The sequence below is a fragment of the Somniosus microcephalus genome, chromosome 1 (genome assembly GCF_052327205.1).
Source record: "Somniosus microcephalus isolate GS21.2 chromosome 1, FLI_Smic_1.0, whole genome shotgun sequence".
NCBI lineage: Eukaryota > Metazoa > Chordata > Chondrichthyes > Squaliformes > Somniosidae > Somniosus > Somniosus microcephalus.
The window spans coordinates 53,566,007-53,592,546 of NC_140987.1; the positions used below are offsets into that span (position 1 = coordinate 53,566,007).

The 26,540-nt window shown below is 47.1% G+C and overlaps 1 protein-coding gene across 1 annotated transcript in view; it reads left to right on the forward strand.

Annotated features, from left to right (window-relative positions):
* Positions 1-26,540, forward strand: part of snx25 (sorting nexin 25) — a 321,585-nt gene that overhangs the window by 212,425 nt on the left and 82,620 nt on the right. The window contains exon 9 of the mRNA XM_085981347.1: positions 18,380-18,511. Within this exon, the coding sequence (XP_085837473.1) occupies positions 18,380-18,511 (132 nt within the window). The remainder of the gene's footprint in view (positions 1-18,379; positions 18,512-26,540) is intronic.

Sequence of the window (26,540 nt, forward strand, 5' to 3'; positions counted from 1 at the left end):
ATCCTGCTAGTTGCAATCTCAAAAAACTCTTAACAGATTTGTCAAACATGATTTCCCTTTCATAAAATCTGTGACTCTGCCCAACCCTATTATTATTTTCTAAGTGCCCTGTTACCACGTCCTTAATAATAGATTCTAGCATTTTCCCTACTACTGATGTCAGGCTAACTGGTCTGTAGTTCCCCGTTTTCTCTCTCACTCCTTTCTTAAATAGTGGGGTTGTGGCAGAGCCACCAGGGGACTCTGATCTAATGTACATAATTATCTTTAACAAATTATTAGCTACAGAATGAATCTGTATCTTTGTTTATATTATTGCATGTACATAGCGCGGTCCCTTTAAGAATGAGACCAAACGCGATGACATCATCACGGTGATCACGTGATCCTCCAGCGGCGGGAAAACGTCATGACGTCAGGTTGGGGAGCTGCCCTAGCCAGTCCTCGTGGAGCCAGCAAAGAGTACAGACCTGTAATTTAGTTCTCCTGTGTTTTTGTCTTAAACTCTGTTGAATAGTATTAAACATCGTTTGTTTGATAGACTGACTCGACTTCAGTCCTTTAGTTATGAATCTAGCCATTCCTACAGTGGTGACCCCGAATTTTCGTGAACAGTTTTCGCGGAAGAAGCGAAGCGAAATGAAACATGGAAGCGAACTCCGTGGCTTCGAAGCTCCCACAGTTTTGGGAACAACAGGCAGCCTCCTGATTCGTACAAGCAGAAGCACAATTCGAACTCCGAAACATCGTTGCGGATCAGACCCGTTGCCTTTACGTGGTCTCCGCACTCGACAGCTCCACGGCCTCATGGCTCATCAGCCTGCTCGAAAACCCCCCAGTTGACAGCAAGTATGATACTCTTAAAGCGCGGTTAATACAGGTCTTCGGGCTCACGAAGGCGGAGCGTGCCCGCCGACTGCTCGCTATGCCCGGGCTTGGCGATTCCAAGCTATCTGAGTTAATGAGCCAGATGCTCACGCTCCTTGGCTCCGAACCACAATGTTTCCTCTTTCGGGAGTTATTCCTGAGTCAACTACCCGAGCAGGTTCAGGCTGCCCTCGCCAGATCGGAAGCCACAGATTGCGCAGCACTCGCTGCAGAAGCAGATGCGATTTATGTGGTCACGCAGCAATTCTGCACTGCCACGAGGCACCCCTCCCCTGCGAACGCCGCCCCGACGCCTCCATCCCCCAGCTTGTGTTTTTACCACGCCCATTTTGGCGCGAAAGCCAGAGGCTGCCACCCTCGCTGCAGTTTCACGCCTAAAAAAGAAAACCAACATCAACACCAGCAGCAACTCCAGAAAAGGAGGACCGAGTCTGAGGGACGTTTTGCGGCCGCGATGGCGATTGAAAATTCCGGGAAGCTCCTCTACATTACAGATTCCCTCTCGGGCCAACGCTTTTTATGCGACACCGGGGCGCAGTGTAGCATCCTTCCTGCCTCAGCACTCGATATTCAGTCTGGGAGGCACGGCCTCTCCCTCGAGGCAGCTAATGGCGGGGCCATTCGTACCTTTGGCAAACGGCGGGTCCAGGTGTGCTTCGGCAGGCAACGGTTTCAGTGGGAATTTATCACAGCCAAGGTTTCGCAAGCCATCCTCGGCGCGGATTTCTTATGTGCCAACAGCCTCTTGGTGGATGTAAGAAATCGTCGATTGGTTAACGCGGCCACCTTCCACTCCATCCCTTGCTTCTGCAGTTCCGCAACGTCGCACACTGTCTCCTGCGCGTTGCCCTCACCGGACGAGTTCACTCGCCTATTAGGTGAATTCCCGGAGCTGGCCAAGCCCACTTTCTCCTCCTCAGACACTAAGTATGGTGTCGAACACCACATTACTACGACTGGCTCTCCAGTTTACGCACGAGCTCGGCGCCTGGAACCCGGCAAGTTCGCGGCTGCGAAGGCAGAGTTTGCCACGATGGAACGGCTGGGGATTATTCGCCGGTCGAATAGTCCCTGGTCCTCGCCTCTCCACATCGTCCCGAAGCCCGGCGGCGGATGGCGGCCATGCGGGGACTACCGACGCCTTAATGACGCCACTGCTCCCGATCGGTACCCGATCCCGCATATTCAGGATTTCTCCGCCCATTTGCCGGGAAACTCAATCTTCTCCAAGATCGAGCTCGTCCGTGGCTACCACCAAGTTCCCGTACACCCGCCGGATGTCCAGAAAACTGCAGTCATCACTCCCTTTGGACTGTTCGAGTTTCTACGGATGCCATTTGGGCTCAAGAACGCTGCACAGGCTTTTCAACGACTAATGGACTCGGTCCTGCGGGATCTTAAGTTTTTATTTGTCTACCTTGATGATATCCTGATAGCCAGCTCTACCAAAGAGGAACATGTCTGCCATCTCCGCACCCTCTTTCGGCGCCTCAGCCAACATGGCCTCATAATCAACCCGGCCAAGTGTCAGTTTGGCCTACAGCAGATTGACTTCTTGGGCCATCGCATTACTTCGGAGGGCGCAATTCCGCTGCAATCAAAGGTCGAAGCAATTACGGCATTCCTAGGCCACAGTCCACCAAGGCTCTTCAAGAATTCCTGGGCATGGTGAATTTCTACCACCGCTTTGTACCGAAGGCAGCAGAACTCATGCAGCCCCTCTACGAGGCCCTCAAAGGCAAGGCTGGAAAGGATACAATAGCCTGGACGGTCGAAATGGACAACGCTTTCGACAACACAAAAACCGCTCTAGCCAATGCAACTAGGTTGGTGCACCCTCTGCCAGGTGCCACCATCGCCCTTACCACCGACGCTTCCGACTATGCCATAGGCGCCGTAAAGGAACAGTGGGTCAACAGGACGTGGCAACCACTGGCGTTTTTCAGCCGCCAACTCCGGCGCAATGAACGCAAATACAGCACTTTCGACCGGGAGTTGCTGGCGCTGTTCCTGGCTAGCCGCCATTTCCGTTTTTTGTTAGAAGGACGTCCCTTCACTGCGTTTGTAGATCACAAACCACTGACCTTCGCCATGGCCAAGACCGCCGAACCGTGGTCGGCTCGACAGCAGCGACAGCTAACTTTCATTTCAGAATTCACGACAGACATCCAACACGTAGCTGGCAAGGACAACTTGGTAGCTGATTGCCTTTCTCGCGCGACCATACGGACAGTCCAACTGGGCATCGATTATGCCCTCATGGCCACCGATCAGGCATCCGACCCTGAAACACAGGTGTATCGCACCGACGCCTCTAGCCTCCAACCAGCCGATGTGCAATTCCACGCAGCAGGCACCTTGTTACTCTGTGATGTCTCCATGGGAGATCCCCGCCCGATCGTTCCAGTTGCCTGGCGCCGCAAAGTTTTTGACGCCATACATGGGCTTTCCCATCCTGGCGTGAAGGCATCTCAAAAATTAATGCCGGCTAAGTTCGTCTGGAGAGGAATGCGTAAGGATATCCGTGACTGGGCTAACACCTGCGTCGTCTGTCAAAAGTCTAAGGTGCAACGTCACGTCAAGGCCCCATTGGCCACGTTCGCAGTACCAGAACGTCGATTCGACCATGTCAACGTGGACCTCGTCAGGCCGCTTCCACCATCACAGGGGTTCACACACATCCTCACCATGGTCGATCGTACTACTAGATGGCCAGAGGCAGTTCCTTTTGGCGTCTACTACGTCCGCTGATGTCGCCAGAGCATTCCCTCTCCTCGTGGGTCGCACGTTTTGGTGTTCCAGCGGACATTTCTTCAGACCGCGGTCCACAGTTCTCTTCCGAGCTCTGGAACGCTGTGGCCCAGGGTCTTGGCACCAAGCTTCACCGCACCACAGCCTATCACCCGCAGGCAAACGGTTTGTGTGAACGTTTCCACAGATCGTTAAAGGCATCGCTGAGGGCCAGCCTCCAAGGCGCCGGATGTGTGGATAAGCTTCCGTGGGTCATGTTGGGTCTTCGCACAACACCCAAAGAGGACCTGCAATCGTCCGCCGTGGAGCTCGTGTACGGCCAGCCACTCAGCGTACCGGGAGATTTCCTGCTGCTTCCAACTGAGCCGTGGTAAACCCGACCACATATCCATTGACCGTCTCAAACCGGCACACCTGGACGTCGACCGGCCAGCCGCACAGCCACCACGACGTGGCTACAGGAGTCGCTCTGACAGGCTTGTCAGACCTCCTAGTCGATTGACTTTTACTGTTAAAGACAATTCGGGGGGGGGGGGGCGCATGTGGCAGAGCCACCAGGGGACTCTGATCTAATGTACATAATTATCTTTAACAAATTATTAGCTACAGAATGAATCTGTATCTTTGTTCATATTATTGCATGTACATAGCGCGGTCCCTTTAAGAATGAGACCAAACGCGATGACGTCATCATAGTCATAGAGTCATAGAGTTTTACAGCACAGAAAGAGGCCCTTCGGCCCATCGTGTCTGCGCCGCCCATCCATCCCTGTCCAGTCTAATCCCATTTTCCAGCATTTGGTCCATAGCCTTGTATGCAATGGCATTTCAAGTGCTCATCCAAATGCTTCTTGAATGTTGTGAGGGTTCCTGCCTCCACCACCCTTTCAAGCATTGAGTTCCACATTCCAACCACCCTCTGGGTGAAAAAGTTCCTCCTCAAATCCCCTCTAAATCTCCTGCCCCTTACCCTGAATCTATGCCCCCTTGTTATTGACCCCCCCACTAAGGGGAAAAGTTCCTCTTTATCTACCCTATCTATGCCCCTCATCATTTTGTACACCTCAATCAGGTCCCCCCTCAGCCTTCTCTGCTCCAAGGAAAACAACTCAAGCCTGTCCAGCCTCTCTTCATAGCTGAGGCGCTCCATCCCAGGTAACATCCTGGTGAATCTTCTCTGCACCCTCTCCAAAGCAATCACATCCTTCCTATGACGTCATCATAGAGTCATAGAGTCATAGAGTTTTACAGCACAGAAAGAGGCCATCACCCTCTGCCTCCTGCCACTCAGCAAGTTTAGGATCCAACGCGCCAAGGCACCCTGGATCCCATGGGCTCTTACCTTCTTGACCAGTCTCCTATGCGGGACTTTGTCAAAAGCTTTACTGAAATCCATGTAAACCACATCCACAGCATTTCCCTCATCCACACACCTAGTCACCCCCTCGAAAAATTCAATCAGATTGGTCAGACATGATTTACCCTTGACAAAGCCATGCTGACTATCCCCGATTAATCCTTGCCTCTCCAAGTGGAGACTAATTTTGTCCCTCAGAATTTTTTCCAATAATTTCCCCACCACAGATGTTAGACTCACTGGCCTGTAATTCCCTGGTTTATCCCTGCTACCCTTCTTGAATAATGGTACTACGTTAGCTGTTCTCCAGTCCTCTGGTACATCCCCTGTGGCCAGAGAGGTTCTGAAAATTAGTGTCAGAGCACCTGCAATCTCCTCCCTTGCCTCCCACAGCAGCCTGGGATACATCTCGTCCGGGCCTGGGGATTTATCCACTTTTTGGCCTGCTAAAACCGCTAGCACCTCCTCCCTCTCGATGCTAATATGTTCAAGTATGTCACAGTCCCCTTGCCCGATTTCTATGTCTGCATCGTCTTTCTCCATAGTGAACACAGATGCAAAAAATTCATTTAAAACCCCGCCTACATCCTCTGGCTCTACACACAGATTGCCACTTTGGTCCCTAATGGGCCCTACCCTTTCCCTGGTTATCCTCTTGCCCTTAATATACTTATAAAACATCTTAGGATTTTCCTTTATTTTGCTCGCCAGTGTTATTTCATGGCCCCTCCTCGCCCTCCTAATTTCTTTTTTAAGTATGCCCCTGCACTTTTTATACTCCTCTAGGGCTTCTTCTGTCTTTAGTCTTTTGTAACTGCCAAAAGCCCCCCTTTTATTTCTAATGCATTTTTGTATATCCCTTGTCATCCAAGGTTCCCTTTGCTTGTTGGTCCCACCCTTGACCTTTACAGGAACATGTTGGCGTTGTACTCTCTCTCTATTTCCCTTCTGAAAGTCTCCCACTGTTTTGATGTGGATTTTCCTATAAGCAGCTGCTCCCAGTCCACTTTGGCCAGATCCTGCCTTATCATATTAAAATCGGCCTTCCCCCAATTTAGAACCCTTATTTCCGGGCCGTCTTTGTCTTTTTCCATGACCACCTTAAACCTCACCGAATTATGGTCACTGTCGCCAAAATGCTCTCCTACTGACACTTCCACCACTTGCCCGGCTACATTTCCCAGAATTAGGTCCAGTACCGCCCCCTCTCTTGTAGGACTTTCTACATGTTGGCTCAAAAAGCTCTCCTGGATGCACTTTAAGAATTCTGCACCCTCTAAGCCTTTCACACTCTGACTGTCCCAATTTATATTGGGGAAGTTGAAATCCCCCACTATTATTACCCTATTATTTTCGCACTTCTCTGAGATTTGCCTACATATCTGTTCCTCTATCTCCCCCTGACTGTTTGGGGGCCTATAGTACACTCCCAGCAAAGTGCTTGCCCCCTTTTTGTTTTTAAGTTCTACCCATATGGCCTCATTAGAGGAACCCGCTAATATATCATCCCTCCTTACAGCAGTAATTGACTCCTTAATTAATATTGCAACACCCCCTCCCCTTTTACACCCCCCTCTGTCTCGCCTGAAGATTCTATACCCCGGAATATTGAGCTGCCAGTCCTGACCCTCCCTCAACCATGTCTCCGTGATAGCAACAATATCGTACTCCCATGTGTTCAACAACAACTTCAGTTCATCCACCTTATTTGCAAGACTCCTTGCATTAAAATAAATGCCTTCCAGCCCTGCCATATTCTCTTTTGCCTTCACATATTTGCTCTGCCTTCCCAGCTGACTTGTTTTTCCCTCTGTATTTGGCCGTAAATCACCCCCTACTATAGCTCCACTCTGTACCCCAACCCCCTGCCAAGTTAGTTTAAACCCTCCCCAGCAGTGCTAGCAAACCTCCCCGCAAGGATATTGGTTCCCCCCTGGTTCAGGTGTAAACCGTCCGACTTGTACAAGTCCCACCTTTCCCAGAAGCAGACCCAGTGATCCAGGAAACTAAAGCCCTCCCCCCTGCACCATCCCTTTAGCCACGCATTCATCTGTTCTATCTTCCTATTCCTATACTTACTAGCACGTGGCACCGGGAGTAATCCAGAGATTACAACCTTTGAGGTCCTGCTCCTTAATCCTTCACCTAGCTCCCTAAATTCTTGCTGCAGGACCTCATCCCTCTTTTTACCTATGTCGTTGGTACCAATGTGGACCACGACCACTGGCTGTTCTCCCTCCCCCTCCAGAATGCCCTGCAGCCGCTCAGTGACATCCTTGACCCTGGCACCAGGGAGGCAACAAACCATCCTGGATTCACGTCTACGGCCACAGAAACGCCTATCTGTTCCCCTTACTATAGAATCCCCTACCACTATTGCTCTCCCACTCTTTTTCCCCCCTTCCTGGGCAGCAGGAGCACCCCCAGTGCCAGGAAGTTGGCCGCTGCTGCCTTCCCCTGGTGAGTCATCCCCCTCAACAGTATCCAAAGCGGTATACTTGTTTGAAAGGGGGATGTCCGCAGGGGTTCCCTGCACTACCTGCCTGCCTTTGTTGCTCCGCCTGATGGTCACCCCCTGTGCTGCCCTACCCTGAGGCGTGCACAACTCGCTAAACGTGTTATCCACGAGCCTTTCAGCATCGCGCATGCTCCAAAATTCATCCACCCGCAGCTCGAGCGCCGCAATGCGGTCTACAAGTAGCTGCAGCTGGATGCATTTCCCGCACACATGGTCATCAGGGACACTGGCAGCATCCCTGACTTCCCACATAGAGCAGGAGGAGCAGAGCACGGGTCTGAACTCTCCTGCCATGACTTACCCCTTTAATTACTTAAAAAATTTATTCAATACCCCAGTTACAGGTATGCTCTAGGGCGCTTTATTTACCAACTATCCCCACTACACCACAGAAATTTAACACCACAGAATTCAAGCTTGTATTGAAAAAAGAGAAATACTCACCAACCAATCACCTACCTGCTCCCTGGTGACGTCACATACTGATTACTTTTTACCTCTCTCCCCGCTGCTGAGTTGGTATGCCTCGCCTCTCTCCGGTTTTTATACCGGTCTCACCACACTGCTCCCGACTGGTCTCGGGCCTCGCTGGTCGCCGGGTTTTCTCCCGAGCTCCTCCTCGCTGGTCCCGACTGGTCTCGGGCCTCGCCTCTCTCCGGTTTTTATACCGGTCTCACCACGCTGCTCCCGACTGGTCTCGGGCCTCGCTGGTCGCCGGGTTTTCTCCCGAGCTCCTCCTCGCTGCTCCCGCTGGTCCCGACTGGTCTCGGGCCTCGCCTCTCTCCGGTTTTTATACCGGTCTCACCACACTGCTCCCGACTGGTCTCGGGCCTCGCTGGTCGCCGGGTTTTCTCCCGAGCTCCTCCTCGCTGCTCCCGCTGGTCCCGACTGGTCTCGGGCCTCGCCTCTCTCCGGTTTTTATACCGGTCTCACCACACTGCCCCCGACTGGTCTCGGGCCTCGCTGGTCGCCGGGTTTTCTCCCGAGCTCCTCCTCGCTGCTCCCGCTGGTCCCGACTGATCACGTGATCCTCCAGCGGCGGGAAAACGTGATGACATCATGACGTCAGGCTGGGGAGCCGCCCTAGCCAGTCCTCGTGGAGCCAGCAAAGAGTACAGACCTGTAATTTAGTTCTCCTGTGTTTTCGTGTTAAACTCTGTTGAATAGTATTAAACATCGTTTGTTTGATAGACTGACTCGACCTCAGTCCTTTAGTTAGGAATCTAGCCATTCCTACAGGGTTACATTTGCTACCTTCCAATCCATGGGAACCATTCTAGAATCTATGGAATTTTGTAAAATGTCATAGTCATAGAGTTATACAGCATAGAAAGAGGCTCTTCGGCCCATCGTGTCTGCGCCGTCCATCAATCCCTGTCCAGTCTAATCCCATTTTCCAGCATTTGGTCCATAGCCTTGTATGCAATGGCATTTCAAGTGCTCATCCAAATGCTTCTTGAATGTTATGAGGGTTCCTGCCTCTACCACCCTTCCAGATTCCAACCACCCTCTGGGTGAAAAAGTTCCTCCTCAAATCCCCTCTAAACCTCCTGCCCCTTACCTTGAATCTATGCCCCCTTGTTATTGACCCCCCTACTAAGGGGAAAAGTTCCTCTTTATCTACCCTATCTATGCCCCTCATCATTTTGTACACCTCAATCAGGTCCCCCCTCAGCCTTCTTTGCTCCAAGGAAAACAACCCCAGCCTGTTTAGTCTTTCTTCATAGCTGAGGCGCTCCATCCCAGGTAACATCCTGGTGAATCTTCTCTGCACCCTCTCCAAAGCAATCACATCCTTCCTATAGTGCGGCGACCAGAACTGCACACAGTACTCCAGCTGTGGCCTCACCAGCGTTTTGTACAGCTCCATCATAACCTCCCTGCTCTTATATTCTATGCCTCGGCTAATGAAGGCAAGTATCCCATATGCCTTTGTAACCACCTTATCTACCTGTTCCGCTGCCTTCAGGGATCTATGTACATGTACACCAAGGTCCCTCTGACCCTCTGTACTTCCTAGGGTCCTACCACTCATTGTGTATTCCCTTGCCTTATTTGTCCGTCCAAAATGCATCACCTCGCACTTTTCCGGGTTAAATTCCATTTGCCACTTTTCCGCCCATCTGACCAACCCGTTTATATCGTCCTGTAGCCTGAGGCTTTGCTCCTCGCAATTTACCACCCCACCAATTTTCGTGTCATCTGCGAACTTACTGATCATACCTTTTACATTCTCATCCAAATCATTTATGTAGATCACAAACAGCAAGGGACCCAGCACCGATCCCTGAGGTACCCCACTGGACACAGGCTTCCAGTCACAAAAGCAACCTTCGACCATCACCCTCTGCCTCCTGCCACTCAGCAAGTTTAGGATCCAACGCGCCAAGGCACCCTGGATCCCATGGGCTCTTACCTTCTTGACCAGTCTCCTATGCGGGACTTTGTCAAAAGCTTTACTGAAATCCATGTAAACCACATCCACAGCATTTCCCTCATCCACACACCTAGTCACCCCCTCGAAAAATTCAATCAGATTGGTCAGACATGATTTACCCTTGACAAAGCCATGCTGACTATCCCCGATTAATCCTTGCCTCTCCAAGTGGAGACTAATTTTGTCCCTCAGAATTTTTTCCAATAATTTCCCTACCACAGATGTTAGGCTCACTGGTCTGTAATTCCCTGGTTTATCCCTGCTACCCTTCTTGAATAATGGTACTACGTTAGCTGTTCTCCAGTCCTCTGGTACATCCCCTGTGGCCAGAGAGGTTCTGAAAATTTGTGTCAGAGCCCCTGCAATCTCCTCCTTTGCCTCACACAACAGCCTGGGATACATCTCGTCCGGGCCTGGGGATTTATCCACTTTTTGGCCTGCTAAAACCGCTAGTACCTCCTCCCTCTCGATGCTAATATGTTCAAGTATGTCACAGTCCCCTTGCCCGATTTCTATGTCTACATCGTCTTTCTCCATAGTGAACACAGATGCAAAAAATTCATTTAAAACCCCGCCTACATCATCTGGCTCTACACACGGATTGCCACTTTGGTCCCTAATGGGCCCTACCCTTTCCCTGGTTATCCTCTTGCCCTTAATATACTTATAAAACATCTTAGGATTTTCCTTTTATTTTGCTCGCCAGTGTTATTTCATGGCCCCCTCCTCGCCCTCCTAATTTCTTTTTTAAGTATGCCCCTGCACTTTTTATACTCCTCTAGGGCTTCCTCCGTCTTTAGTCTTTTGTAACTGCCAAAAGCCCCCCTTTTTTTCCTAATGCATTTTTGTATATCCCTTGTCATCCAAGGTTCCCTTTGCTTGTTGGTCCCACCCTTGACCTTTACGGGAACATGTTGGCGTTGTACTCTCTCTATTTCCCTTCTGAAAGTCTCCCACTGCTTTGATGTGGATTTTCCTATAAGTAGCTGCTCCCAGTCCACTTTGGCCAGATCCTGCCTTATCATATTAAAATCGGCCTTCCCCCAATTTAGAACCCTTATTTCCGGGCCGTCTTTGTCTTTTTCCATGACCACCTTAAATCTCACCGAATTATGGTCACTGTCGCCAAAATGCTCTCCTACTGACACTTCCACCACTTACCCGGCTACATTCCCTAGAATTAGGTCCAGTACCGCCCCCTCTCTTGTAGGACTTTCTACATGTTGGCTCAAAAAGCTCTCCTGGATGCACTTTAAGAATTCTGCACCCTCTAAGCCTTTCACACTCTGACTATCCGAATTAATATTGGGGAAGTTGAAATCCCCCACTATTATTACCCTATTATTTTCGCACTTCTCTGAGATTTGCCTACATATCTGTTCCTCTATCTCCCCCTGACTGTTTGGGGGCCTATAGTACACTCCCAGCAAAGTGCTTGCCCCCTTTTTGTTTTTAAGTTCTACCCATATGGCCTCATTAGAGGAACCTGCTAATATATCATCCCTCCTTACAGCAGTAATTGATTCCTTAATTAATATTGCAACACCCCCTCCCCTTTTACACCCCCCTCTGTCTCGCCTGAAGATTCTATACCCCGGAATATTGAGCTGCCAGTCCTGACCCTCCTTCAACCATGTCTCCGTGATAGCAACAATATCGTACTCCCATGTGTTGAACAACAACTTCAGTTCATCCACCTTATTTGCAAGACTCCTTGCATTAAAATAAATGCCTTCCAGCCTTGCCATATTCCCTTTTGCCTTCACATATTTGCTCTGCCTTCCCAGCTGACTTGTTTTTTCCTCCGTATTTGGCTGTAAATCACCCCCTACTATAGTTCCACTCTGTATCCCATCCCCCTGCCAAGTTAGTTTAAACCCCCCCCAAGCAGTGCTAGCAAACCTCCCCGCAAGGATATTGGTCCCCCTCTGGCTCAGGTGTAAACCGTCCGACTTGTAGAAGTCCCACCTTTCCCAGAAGCAGACCCAGTGATCCAGGAAACTAAAGCCCTCCCTCCTGCACCATCCCTTTAGCCACGCATTAGAGTCATAGAGTCATAGAGTAATACAGCACGGATAGAGGCCCTTCGGCCCATCGTGTCCGCGCCGGCCATCAAGCCCTGTCTAATCTAATCCCATATTCCAGCATTTGGCCCGTAGCCTTGTATGCTATGGCATTTCAAGTGCACATCCAAATGCTTCTTAAATGTTGTGAGGGTTTCTGCCTCCACAACCCTTTCAGGCAGTGAGTTCCAGACTCCAACCACCCTCTGGGTGAAAAAGTTCTTTCTCAAATCCCCTCTAAACCTCCCGCCCTTTACCTTGAATCTATGCCCCCTAGTTATTGACCCCTCTACTAAGGGAAAAAGCTCCTCAGCATCCATCCTATCTATGCCCCTCATAATTTTGTACACCTCAATCATGTCCCCCCTCAGCCTCCTCAGCTCCAAGGAAAACAAACCCAACCTGCCCAGTCTCTCTTCATAGCTGAAGCGCTCCAGCCCTGGTAACATCCTGGTGAACCTCCTCTGCACCCTCTCTAACGCGATCACATCCTTCCTGTAGTGTGGCGACCAGAACTGCACACAATATTCCAGCTGTGGCCTAACCAGTGTTTTATACAGCTCCATCATAACCTCCTTGCTCTTATATTCAATGCCTCGGCTAATGAAGGCAAGTATCCCATATGCCTTTTTTACCACCTTATCCACCTGTTCCGCCGCCTTCAGGGATCTGTGTACTTGCACACCCAGATCCCTCTGACCCTCCGTCTTGCCTAGGGTCTTTCCATTCATTGTGTATTCCTTTGCCTTGTTAGTCCCCCCAAAGTGCATCACCTCGCACTTTTCCGGGTTAAATTCCATTTGCCACTGTTCCGCCCATCTGACCAACCCATCTATATCGTCCTGCAGACTGAGGCTACCCTCCTCGCTATTTACCACCCTACCAATTTTTGTATCATCCGCGAACTTACTGATCATACCCTTTACATTCATATCCAAGTCATTAATGTAGACCACAAACAGCAAGGGACCCAGCACCGATCCCTGTGGTACCCCACTGGCCACAGGCTTCCAGTCACAAAAACAACCTTCGACCATCACCCTCTGCCTTCTGCCACTAAGCCAGTTTTGTATCCAATGTGCCAAGGCACCCTGGATTCCATGGGCTCTTACCTTCTTGACCAGTCTCCTGTGCGGGACTTTATCGAAGGCCTTACTGAAATCCATGTATACCACATCCACTGCGTTACCCTCATCCACACACCTAGTCACCCCCTCAAAAAATTCAATCAAATTAGTCAGACATGATCTTCCCTTGACAAAGCCATGTTGACTATCCCTGATTAATCCTTGCCTCTCCAAGTGGAGACAAATTTTGTCCCTCAGGATTTTTTCCAATAATTTTCCTACCACTGATGTTAGGCTCACTGGCCTGTAGTTCCCCGGTTTTTCCCTACTACCCTTCTTGAATAATGGTACTACATTAGCGGTTCTCCAGTCCTCTGGCACATCCCCTGTGGCCAGAGAGGTCCTGAATATATGTGTTAGAGCCCCCGCAATCTCCTCCTTTGCCTCACACAGCAGCCTGGGATACATTTCATCCGGGCCTGGGGATTTATCCATTTTTAGGCCAGCTAAAACCGCCAATACCTCCCCCCGCTCGATGTTAATATGTTCGAGCATATCACAGTCCCCCCGCCCTATTTCTATGTCTACATCGTCCTTCTCCATAGTGAAAACAGACGCAAAAAATTCATTCAGAACCCCTCCTACATCTTCCGGCTCCACACACAGATTGCCACTTTTGTCCCTAATGGGCCCTATTTTTTCCCTAGTTATCCTCTTACCCTTAATATACTTATAAAACATCTTCAGATTTTCCTTTATTTTGCTTGCCAGTGTTATTTCATGGCCCCTCCTTGATCTCCTAATTTCTTTTTTAAGTATCCCCCTGCACTTTTTGTACTCCTCTAGGGCTTCCTCCATCTTTAGCCTTCTGTATCTACCAAAAGCCCTCCTTTTTTTCCTAATCCATTCTCGTATATCCCCTGACATCCAAGGTTCCCTGTGGTTTTTGGAACCACCCTTGACCTTTACGGGAACATGTTGCCATTGTATGATCTCAATCTCCCTTCTGAAAGCCTCCCATTGCTCCGATGCGGATTTTCCTACAAGTAGCTGATCCCAGTCCATTTTGGCCAGATCCTGCCTTATCCTATTAAAATCGGCCTTCCCCCAATTTAGAACCTTTATTTCCGGCCCATCCCTGTCCTTTTCCATGGCCACCTTAAATCTTACCATATTATGGTCACTATCACCAAAGTGCTCACCTACTAGCACTTTTTCCACTTGGCCGGCCACATTCCCTAGAATTAGGTCCAGTACCGCCCCCTCTCTTGTAGGACTTTCTACATGTTGGCTCAAAAAGCTCTCCTGGATGCACTTTAAGAATTCTACACCCTCTGAGCCTTTCACACTCTGACTATCCCAGTTAATATTGGGGAAGTTGAAATCCCCCATTATTATTACCCTATTATTTGCACATTTCTCTGAGATTTGCCTACATATCTGTTCCTCTATCTCCCCCTGACTGTTTGGAGGCCTATAGTACACTCCCAGCAAAGTGCTTGCCCCCTTTTTGTTTTTAAGCTCCACCCATATGGCCTCATTAGAGGACCCTGCTAATATATCATCCCTCCTTACTGCAGTAATTGACTCCTTAATTAATATTGCGACACCCCCTCCTCTTATACCTCCCCCTCTGTCTCGCCTGAAGATTCTGTACCCCGGAATATTGAGCTGCCAGTCTTGCCCTTCCCTCAACCATGTCTCCGTGATAGCAACAATATCATACTCCCATGTGTTTATCAACACCTTCAGTTCATCCACCTTATTCGCAAGACTCCTTGCATTAAAATAGATGCCATCCAGCCTTGCCCTTATATATTTGCCCTGTCTACCATGCTGACTTGTTTTTTTCTCTATAATTGGCAGCACATCCCCCCCCCTATTTCAGCTCCCCTCTGTATCCCATCCCCCTGCCAAGTTAGTTTAAACCCCCCCCAACAGTGCTAGCAAACCTCCCCGCAAGGATATTTGTCCCGCTCTGGTTCAGGTGCAACCCGTCCGACTTGTACAAGTCCCACCTTTCCCAGAAGCAGGCCCAGTGATCCAGGAAAGTAAAACCCTCCCCCCTACACCAACTCTTTAGCCACGCATTCATCTGCTCTATCCTCCCATTCCTATACTTACTAGCACGTGGCACTGGGAGTAATCCAGAGATTACAACCTTTGAGGTACTGCTCTTTAATCTGTTACCTAGCTCCCTAAATTCTTGATGCAGGACCTCATCCCTCTTTTTACCTATGTCGTTGGTACCAATGTGGACCACGACCATTGCCTGTTCACCCTCCCCCTCCAGAATGCCCTGCAGCCGCTCAGTGACATCCTTGACCCTGGCACCAGGGAGGCAACAAACCATCCTGGATTCACGTCTACGGCCACAGAAACGCCTATCTGTTCCCCTTACTATAGAATCCCCTACCACTATTGCTCTCCCACTCTTTTTCCCCCCTTCCTGGGCAGCAGGAGCACCCCCAGTGCCAGGAAGTTGGCTGCTGCTGCCTTCCCCTGGTGAGTCATCCCCCTCAACAGTATCCAAAGCGGTATACTTGTTTGAAAGGGGGATGCCCGCAGGGGTTCCCTGCACTACCTGCCTGCCTTTGTTGCTCCGCCTGATGGTCACCCCCTGTGCCGCCCTGCCCTGAGGCGTGAACAACTCGCTAAACGTGCTATCCACGAGCCTCTCAGCATCGCGCATGCTCCAAAATTCATCCACCTGCAGCTCGAGCGCCGCAATGCGGTCTGCAAGTAGCTGCAGCTGGATGCATTTCCCGCACACATGGTCGTCAGGGACACTGGCAGCTTCCCTGATTTCCCACATGGAGCAAGAGGAGCAGAACACGGGTCTGAGCTCTCCTCCCATGACTTACTCCTTTAATTAATTAAAAATTTTATTCAATACCCCAGTTACAGGTATACTCTAGGGCGCTTTATTTACCAACTGTCCCCACTACACCACAGAAATGTAACACCACAGAATTCAAGCTTGTATTGAAAAGAGAGAAATACTCACCAACCAATCACTTACCTGCTCCCTGGTGACGTCACACTTGGATTACTTTTTACCTCTCTCCTCTGCTGTTGATTTGGTGTGCCTCTGCCTTGGCGCCGGTTTTTATACCGGGCTCACCTCCTCCGCTGCTGCTCTCCCTCGAAGCATTCATCTGTTCTATCTTCCTATTCCTATACTCACTAGCACGTGGCACTGGGAGTAATCCAGAGATTACAACCTTTGAGGTCCTGCTCTTTAATCTTCCACCTAGCTCCCTAAATTCTTGCTGCAGGACCTCATCCCTCTTTTTACCTATGTCGTTGGTACCAATGTGGACATGACCTCTGGCTGTTCACCCTCCCCCTCCAGAATGCCCTGCAGCCGCTCAGTGACATCCTTGACCCTGGCACCAGGGAGGCAACAAACCATCCTGGATTCACGTCTACGGCCACAGAAACGCCTATCTGTTCCCCTTACTATAGAATCCCCTACCACTATTGCTCTCCCACTCTTTTTCCTCCCTTCCTGGGCAGCAGGAGCACCCCCAGTGCCAGGAAGTTGGCTGCTGCTGCCTTCCCCTGGTGAGTCATCCCCCTCAACAGTATCCAAATCGGTATACCTGTTTGAGAGGGGAATGGTCACAGGGGTCTCCTGCACTACCTGCCTGCTTCTATTGCTCCGCCTGGTGGTCACCCATTTCCTTTCTTCCTGTGCAGCCCTTACCTGCGGTGTGACCAACTCACTAAACGTGTTATCCACGACCCTCTCAGCATCGTGAATGCTCCACAACCCATCTACCCACAGCTGCAGCGCCTCAATGCGGTCTGCTAGTAGCTGCAGCTGGATGCATTTCCGGCACACGTGGTCATCAGGGGCACCGGCAGTGTCCCTGAATTCCCACATAGAGCAAGAGGAGCATAACACGGGGCTGGGCTCTCCTGGCATGACTTACCCTTTAATTAATTTAAATTAATTCACTATCACCAATTAAAGATATCTCTAAGGCGCTTGTATAGTCTACCAACAGTCCCTGCTACACCAGAAAAGACCCTAGTAACTATAAACTACAGAGTCAACCAATGCATCCACTATCTCTATAGCCACCTTTTTCAAAACCCTAGGAGGTCGGCCATCAGGTCCAGGGGATTATTCAGCTTTCAGTCCATTTAATTTCTCCTGTACTATTTCTTTACTAATACTAATTTCTTTCAGTTCCTCTTTCTCGCTAGACCCTTGGTTCTGCACTATATCCGGGAAGTTTTTTGCGTCTTCTTCCAGGAAGACAGACACAAAGTATTTGTTTAATTTCTCTGCCATTTCCTTATTCCCCATTATAACTTCTCCTGTCTCCGCCTGTAAGGGACCCACATTTACTTTCGCTAATCTTTTCCTTTTTGCATACCTATAGAAGGTCGATGACCTTCTGATTAAAGTGGGCCCAGTGTCAACTTCAATCACGATATCAATAAAGGGCAGGTGAAAACTCAGTTTAAAACCTTTATCCAATAACTTATTCAACAATAACATTTTTTTAACTAAAAATACACTGGTTAGAGTTATAAAATATTCAGCTCTGCCTTGTTGGGTCATAACAGTGAGTTAACTCCTTTTTGATGTGCTGAATATTTGAAACAATCAACATTTTATGCTTGAATTAGGAGCTTGTGTTCTAGTTGTTTTGGGATTTCCGTATAATGGAACCAAACCTGTACAGTGGGCCTGAATGGGCAGAATCCTTCTGAATGGGGTTCAGTGAATTACCTTTTTGGAAGGTAGGACTGATTAAGAAGAGGTAATGACCACTTTTTACAGTAAGGCTGCATGGGGAGGTGTTCAGGATCGTGAGGTAAAGGTTTGGTGCATTGGCATTTTAAACCGTAGAGAGGGATACAATCACATTTTATTTCCTGTTTGGAAACGGTGATGCTGGAGGGCCCTTTGAGTGCGGTGACTGGAATGATTTTGGTTTTATTTCTTCCCCTCCCCCCTTATCTGTGTTGTAGTGAAATACTGTAGAGATTGCGACTCTTGAATAAAACCATACATTACAACAGTGACTACACTTCAAAAAACTTAATTGGCTGTAAAGCACCTTGGGACGTCCTGAGGTTGTGAAAGGCGCTATATAACTGCAAGTTCTTTATTTCTTTATACTAACGGAATATTTTGTATAAAGACTTCTATTTTCTGTTTTTTAAAAACTGTTCAGATCTTTCAAATGACAAAATGTCAGTCCCTCTGAGGAAACTAAAGGCCATAAGTGCTATAATAATGTTCTGGTTAATGCAGCGTATTACATTCTTGTTTTGCAGATTCTTCAGTTTGAAGAAATCTTGTCAAATCCATCCTATAGGGAACATTTCCGTGTGTACATGGAAAGAATGGATAAGAGGGCTCTCGTCAGCTTCTGGGAGTCTGTTGAATACTTGAAAAATGCAAACAAGGTAACATGATTTTTGGCATAGTACAGTGCGCATAACTTGAGTTCTGACATTCATGTTTATGAAACTGGTCCTCCATTTGCATATCTCAGAGGGTGTAGATGTGATGGACAACCACTTTGTCATGGGCATCTTGGCCAATAATAATCCTGTACATGAGCATTATGAATTTTGAATGACACTTGACCGAGGGGTTCACACAGCCAACATCACTCTTGTAGTCCCTGATGTCATCTAACCCCCTTGATTAAATAGTAATCGTCAACTTGCTCTTAAGAGCCGTACAATTTTACAATGCACTTAATTGCTTTTCCCAAAATGGTACTTTGCCCAATAATTATTAACATTTCAAAAACCTCCGATGGATACTAGGACTGGTTTGGCTACCTGTTCACATAAACACATTGCCATTTCATACTTTCAGATCTCCCAACATTTTTTATGTAACTTCTTAAAACACTTTGCAGAATTAGCTTAAATATATAATAATACTGTAGATTGGTCCAATAGTGAATGGTACTAGTTATTAAACTAATCATGTAATGATTCAAGGAATGTATACAAGATAGTTTTCTAGATCAGTATGTTGAGGAACCAACTAGGGAGCAGGCAATTTTAGATCTAGTATTGTGCAATGAGAAAGGGTTAATTAATAACCTTGCAGTAAAGGGGCCTTTAGGAAAGAGTGACCATAATATGATAGAATTTTATATTGAGTTTGAAAGTGACTTAGTTAAATCCGAAACTAGGGCCTCAAATCTAAACAAAGCAAACTACGTAGGTATGAGGGGCGAGTTGGCTAAGGTAGATTGGGAAGGTGTGACAGTGGATGAGCAATGGCTAGCATTTAAAGAATTAATACATAGTTTACAACAAATATACATTCCTTTTAAGGCACAAAACCCCACAGGAAAAGTGATCCAACCGTGGCTAACGAGAAGTTAAAGATAGTATTAGATCAAAGGAAGAGGCTTATAATGCTACCAAAAAGAGTAGTAAGCCTGAGCATTGGGAGGATTTTAGAATTCAGCAAAGGAGGACTAAGAAATTGATAAAGAAAGGGAAAATAGAATATGAGAGTAAACTAGCGAGAGACATAAAAACAGACTGTAAAAGCTTCTATAGATATGTAAAAAGGAAAAGATTAGCCAAAGTAAATATGGGTCCCTTACAGGCTGAGACAGGAGAAATTATAATGGGGAATAAGGAAATGGCAGAGAAATTAAACAAATACTTTTGTGTCTGTCTACATGGAAGAAGACACAAAGAAACATTCTGGAAATAATGGGGAGCCAAGGGTCTAGAGAGAATGAGGAACTGAAAGCTATTAGTACTAAAAAAGTAGTACTGGAGAAATTAATGGGACTGAAAGCCGAATAATCCCCTGGACCTGATGGCCTACATCCTAGGGTTTTGAAAGAGGTGGCTATAGAGATAGTGGATGCATTGTTGTCATTTTCCAAAATTCCATAGATTCTAGAACGGTTCCTGCAGATTTGAAGGTAGCAAATGTAACCCCACTATTTAAGAAAGGAGGAAGAGAGAAAACGGGGAACTGCAGACCAGTTAGCCTGACATCAGTAGTAGGGAAAATGCTAGAATCTATTATTAAGGACGTGGTAACAGGGCACTTAGAAAATAATAATAGGATTGGGTAGAGTCAACATGGACTTATGAAAGGGAAATCGTGTTTGACGAATTTGTTAGAGTGTTTTGAGGTTGTAACTAGCAGCATAGATCAGGGGGAACCAGTGGATGTGGTGTATTTGGATTTTTAGAAGGCATTTGATAAGGTGCCACACAAGAGGATATTAAACAAAATTAGGGCTTATGGGATTGGGGGGTAATATACGAGCATGGATTGAGGATTGGTTAACGGACAAAAAACAGAAAGTAGGAATAAACGGGTCATTTTCAGGTTGGCAGGCTGTAATTAGTGGGGTACCGCAAGGATCTTGCTTGGGCCTTAGCTATTTGCAATCTACATCAATGATTTGGATGAGGGGACCAAATGTAATATATCCAAGTTTGCTGATGATACAAAGCTGGGTGGGAATGCAAGTTGTGAGGAGGATGCAAGGAGGCTTCAAGGGGATATAGACAGGCTAAGTGAGTGGGCAAGAACATGGCAAATGGAATATAATGTGGAGAAATGTGAAGTTATCCACTTTTGTAGGAAAAGTAGAAAAGCAGAGTATTTTTAAAATGGTGAGAGATTGAGAAATGTTGGTGTTCAGAGGGACCTGGCTGTCCTTGTACACGAATCACTGAAATTTTTACATGCAGCTCCAGCAAGCAATCAGGAAAGCAAATGGTATGTTGGCCTTTATTACAAGAGGATTTGAGTATAAGAGTAAAGACGTCTTACTGCAATTATATAGGGCCCTGGTGAGACCACACCTGGAGTATTGTGTACAGTTTTGGTCTCCTTACCCAAGGAAGGATATACTTGCCATAGAGAGAGTGCAACGAAGATTCACCAGACTGATTCCTGGGATGGGGGGATTGTGCTATGAGGAGAGATTGAGTAGACTAGGCCTATATTCCCTCGAGTTTAGAAGAATGAGAGTTGATGTCATTGAAACATACAAAATTCTTACAGGGCTTGACAGGGTAGATACAGGGAGGATGTTTCCCCTGGCTGGGGAGTCTAGAACCAGGGGTCACAGTCTCAGAATAAGGGGTCGATTATTTAGGACTGAGATGAGGAGAAATTTCTTCACTGAGTGGTGAATTTTTGGAATTCTCTACTCCAGGTGGGTGTGGAGGCTCAGTCATTGAGTATATCCAAGACAGAGAGCGATAGATTTTTGAATATTAAGGGAATCAAGGGATATGGGGATAGTGCAGGAAAGTGGAGATGAGGTAGAAGATCAGCCATGATCTTATTGAATGGCGGAGCAGGCTCGAAGAGCCAAATGGTTTACTCCTGCTTCTATTTCTTATGTTCTTATGACTGAGGGATAGAGGGACACTGTCCTTTTACCTCTGGGTGAACCTTTATAATAGGAGTAGATGTATATTGGTAGATATTCCATGTTGTTCCTCAAAGTTAGTTTGGGAACTGGAGTGTAGTTGTGATGTTTAACATGGTTTGATTCTGAGCCACAGAACAATACACAGCGTGAGAGGGGGCTTGGAACAAAGTCCAGGAATGAGGGGCAGGAGGAAGAAGATCTTTGGGCAAAGCACCATTGGCTGGAGAGTAGAGCACAGTTTCGGTCTCCTTATTTGAGAAAGGATATACTTGCCTTGGAGGCGGTACAATGAAGGTTCACTAGATTGATTCCTGGGATGAGAGGGTTGTTCTATGATGAGAGATTGAGCAGATTGGGCCTATACTCTCTGGAGTTTAGAAGAATGAGAGGTGATCTCATTGAAACATACAAGATTCTGAGGGGAATTGACAGGCTAGATGTTGAGGTTGTTTCCCCTGGCTGGAGAGTCTAGAACTAGGGGGCATAGTCTCAGGATAAGGGGTCGGCCATTTAAGACTGAGATGAGGAGGAATTTCTTCACTCAGAGGGTTGTGAATCTTTGAAATTCTCTGCCTCAGTGGGCTGTGATTGCTGAATTGTTGAGCATATAAAAGGCTGAGATAGATAGATTTTTGGACTCTAGGGGAATCAAGGAATATGGAGATCGGGCGGGAAAGTGGAGTTGAGGTCGAAGATCAACTGTGACCTTATTGAATGGCGGAGCAGGCTTGAGGGGCTCTATGGCCTACTCCAGCATATGTTCTTATAGCACATTTGAGGGTGGGGCTGGGGAGCAGAGTATGGTGAGAAGGGGTGCTAGGGAATGGAGCATGGGGAGAGAGGGAACAGGAAAGTCAGCACAGTGGGAGAATGGGTTGGGAAGGAGAGCAGGGTACAGAATTTGAAAATCGAAAACATTGGATATCGAGAGAAGTAGGGACCTTAGCTGTTGAAAGTGTTGAGAACGTGCCGAACGATAGCGACAGGTATTCTGAGAAATTGATGTTTTCGTAGATCTGATTTCTAATCAGAAAGTTGGGATCTGTTTTTAAAGTAACGGAATGCTTATTTGACTTTGTGGTTTCAAATCCCACCCTGGCAGGTTGTGAAAGTTCATTTAAAAAATCTGGTAGTTTGTTGGTTAGCACCAGAAAATACCCATGAAAGCTGCTGGATTGTGGTACCAACTGGTTCACTAATGTCCTTCAGGGAGATGGAATCTGCCGCCCCTACCTGGTCTAGCCTAAAGGTGACTCTAGTCCCACACTGTGATTGATTCTAATTCCCTCAAAGCAACTTGGGATGGGCAATAAATAGAGGCTTGTCCGTGTCATCCACATCCCAAGAACAAACGAGGAGGAAAAAAAAGCATCAGATTGAGGTTTAATTGTGTTCATTTGAACAAAAAGCTGACCAGTCCTAGTGACCATCAGCAGTTGATGGTGATTATTGGACTAGTGAAATATTTATAGTAATTGTGCAAAGTACTAATTTTGGAAACCCTCTGAAGTGCATGATAAAACTTCATGGTGGGTCAGGAGTGAGTATGCTGATACTTATTTTTTTGAAGTACTGGCTCAAAAATTGATGCAGTTCATTTGTTCATCATCTCAGTCAGAAATGTCAGCCAAGAGGTAAGAGAGGTTAAAATTTGCTCCTGCCCATTTGTTGTAAACCTTATGGTTTTATCTAGAGATTGAATTGATTTCTAATTTCAGTTATTTTTTAATAATATGCTAGCAGATTACCTGTGGTATTGCTAATGGGGGAGTCTGGCTCATGATTGTGAAGTTTAGCCTGTCCTTTTTTATGGGCAGTGGTCAAAGTACTCCCTGTGGGAATCCAGGCCATCATAGACACTTATCAATTCCTATGGTGATTAGAGGTCAGTAACATATTTATAAATTTCAAACTGCAGGTTAGTGACTTTTTTAAAAATTGGCCTGGATATTGCAGTGGTAATGTTGGTGAAACTGTCAGCGTTCGCCGTCATTACCCCTCTGAAACTGACGGCAACTTCAGGATTTGACGCATGTGCAGATAACGCGGAAACCTAGAAGTTGCTGTCAGTGATTCCACGCTTTTCCGTAGGGTGTGCTGTTGAACTCCCCGGAACCGACAGTCTTTGAGAAATCATTGCACTGACGAGAACTTAAGCGTTTACCCTGTAAATGTGCTCTTAAAAACCCCCCGAAAAAGTTAAGTCTTGTTGAATGAGGTGTAACTGGGTTTTTAATTTTGTACCGATTCATAATTACTGCTGAACAACCGTTCTGGCCCTGAAAAACTAATATATTTGTGGAATGTCAAATTTTAAAAATTCTATTTTTTTAATTATATATAATTAAAAAAATTATTTATATATATATATATATTTTAGTTTGTTTATGATATTTCAGCTTCTGCCTTAATCCCATGTGTATGTCCCAATCTTTATTTCGCTCTCTAAAATGATTAAAAAGTGAAGGAAAATCAGTGCATTTTACTTAGTCATAGAGTTATACAGCACGGATAGAGGCCCTTCGGCCCATCGTGTCCGCGCCGGCCATCAAGCACTGTCTAATCTAATCCCATATTCCAGCATTTGGTCTGTAGCCTTGTATGCTATGGCATTTCAAGTGCTCATCCAAATGCTTCTTAAATGTTGTGAGGGTTCCTGCCTCCACAACCCTTTCAGGCAGTGAGTTCCAGACTCCAACCACCCTCTGGGTGAAAAAGTTCTTTCTCAAATCCCCTCTAAACCTCCCGCCCTTTACCTTGAATCTATGCCCCCTAGTTATTGACCCTTCTACTAAGGGAAAAAGCTCCTCAGTATCCATCCTATCTATGCCCCTCATAATTTTGTACACCTCAATCATGTCCCCCCTCAGCCTCCTCTGCTCCAAGGAAAACAAACCCAATCTGCCCAGTCTCTCTTCATAGCTGAAGCGCTCCAGCCCTGGTAACATCCTGGTGAACCTCCTCTGCACCCTCTCCAAAGCGTTCACATCTTTCCTGTAGTGTGGCGACCAGAACTGCACACAGTATTCCAGCTGTGGCCTAACCAGTGTTTTATACAGCTCCATCATAACCTCCTTGCTCTTGCCTTCATTAACCGAGGCATAGAATATAAGTATCCCATATGCCTTTTTTACCACCTTATCCACCTGTTCTGCCGCCTTCAGGGATCTGTGTACTTGCACACCCAGATCCCTCTGACCCTCCGTCTTGCCTAGGGTCTTACCATTCATTGTGTATTCCCTTGCCTTGTTAGTCCCCCCAAAGTGCATCACCTCGCACTTTTCCGGGTTAAATTCCATTTGCCACTGTTCCGCCCATCTGACCAACCCATCTATATCGTCCTGCAGACTGAGGCTACCCTCCTCGCTATTTACCACCCTACTAATTTTTGTATCATCCGCGAACTTACTGATCATACCTTTTACATTCATATCCAAGTCATTAATGTAGACCACAAACAGCAAGGGACCCAGCACCGATCCCTGTGGTACCCCACTGGCCACTGGCTTCCAGTCACAAAAACAACCTTCGACCATCACCTTCTGCCACTAAGCCAGTTTTGTATCCAATGTGCCAAGGCACCCTGGATTCCATGGGCTCTTACCTTCTTGACCAGTCTCCTGTGCGGGACTTTATCGAAGGCCTTACTGAAATCCATGTATACCACATCCACTGCATTACCCTCATCCACACACCTAGTCACCCCCTCAAAAAATTCAATCAAATTAGTCAGACATGATCTTCCCTTGACAAAGCCATGTTGACTATCCCTGATTAATCCTTGCCTCTCCAAGTGGAGACAAATTTTGTCCCTCAGAATTTTTTCCAATAATTTTCCTACCACTGATGTTAGGCTCACTGGCCTGTAGTTCCCCGGTTTTTCCCTACTTCCCTTCTTGAATAATGGTACTACATTAGCGGTTCTCCAGTCCTCTGGCACATCCCCTGTGGCCAGAGAGGTCCTGAATATATGTGTTAGAGCCCCCGCAATCTCTTCCTTTGCCTCACACAGCAGCCTGGGATACATTTCGGCTGGGCCTGGGGATTTATCCATTTTTAGGCCAGCTAAAACCGCCAATACCTCCTCCCTCTCGATGTTAATATGTTCGAGCATATCACAGTCCCCCCGCCCTATTTCTATGTCTACATCGTCCTTCTCCATAGTGAAAACAGATGCAAAAAATTCATTTAGAACCCCTCCTACATCTTCCGGCTCCACACACACATTGCCACTTTTGTCCCTAATGGGCCCTATTTTTTCCCTAGTTATCCTCTTACCCTTAATATACTTACAAAACATCTTAGGATTTTCCTTTATTTTGCTCGCCAGTGTTATTTCATGGCCCCTCCTTGATCTCCTAATTTCTTTTTTTAAGTATCCCCCTGCACTTTTTGTACTCCTAGGGCTTCCTCCGTCTTTAGCCTTTTGTATCTGCCAAAAGCCCTCCTTTTTTTCCTAATCCATTCTCGTATATCCCCTGACATCCAAGGTTCCCTGTGGTTTTTGGAACCACCCTTGACCTTTACGGGAACATGTTGCCATTGTATGATCTCAATCTCCCTTCTGAAAGCCTCCCATTGCTCCGATGCGGATTTTCCTACAAGTAGCTGATCCCAGTCCATTTTGGCCAGATCCTGCCTTATCCTATTAAAATCGGCCTTCCCCCAATTTAGAACCTTTATTTCCGGCCCATCCCTGCCCTTTTCCATGACCACCTTAAATCTCACCATATTATGGTCACTCACCAAAGTGCTCACCTACTAGCACTTTTTCCACTTGGCTGGCCACATTCCCTAGAATTAGGTCCAGTACCGCCCCCTCTCTTGTAGGACTTTCTACATGCTGGCTCAAAAAGCTCTCCTGGATGCACTTTAAGAATTCTACACCCTCTGAGCCTTTCACACTCTGACTATCCCAGTTAATATTGGGGAAGTTGAAATCCCCCATTATTATTACCCTATTATTTGCACATTTCTCTGAGATTTGCCTACATATCTGTTCCTCTATCTCCCCCTGACTGTTTGGAGGCCTATAGTACACTCCCAGCAAAGTG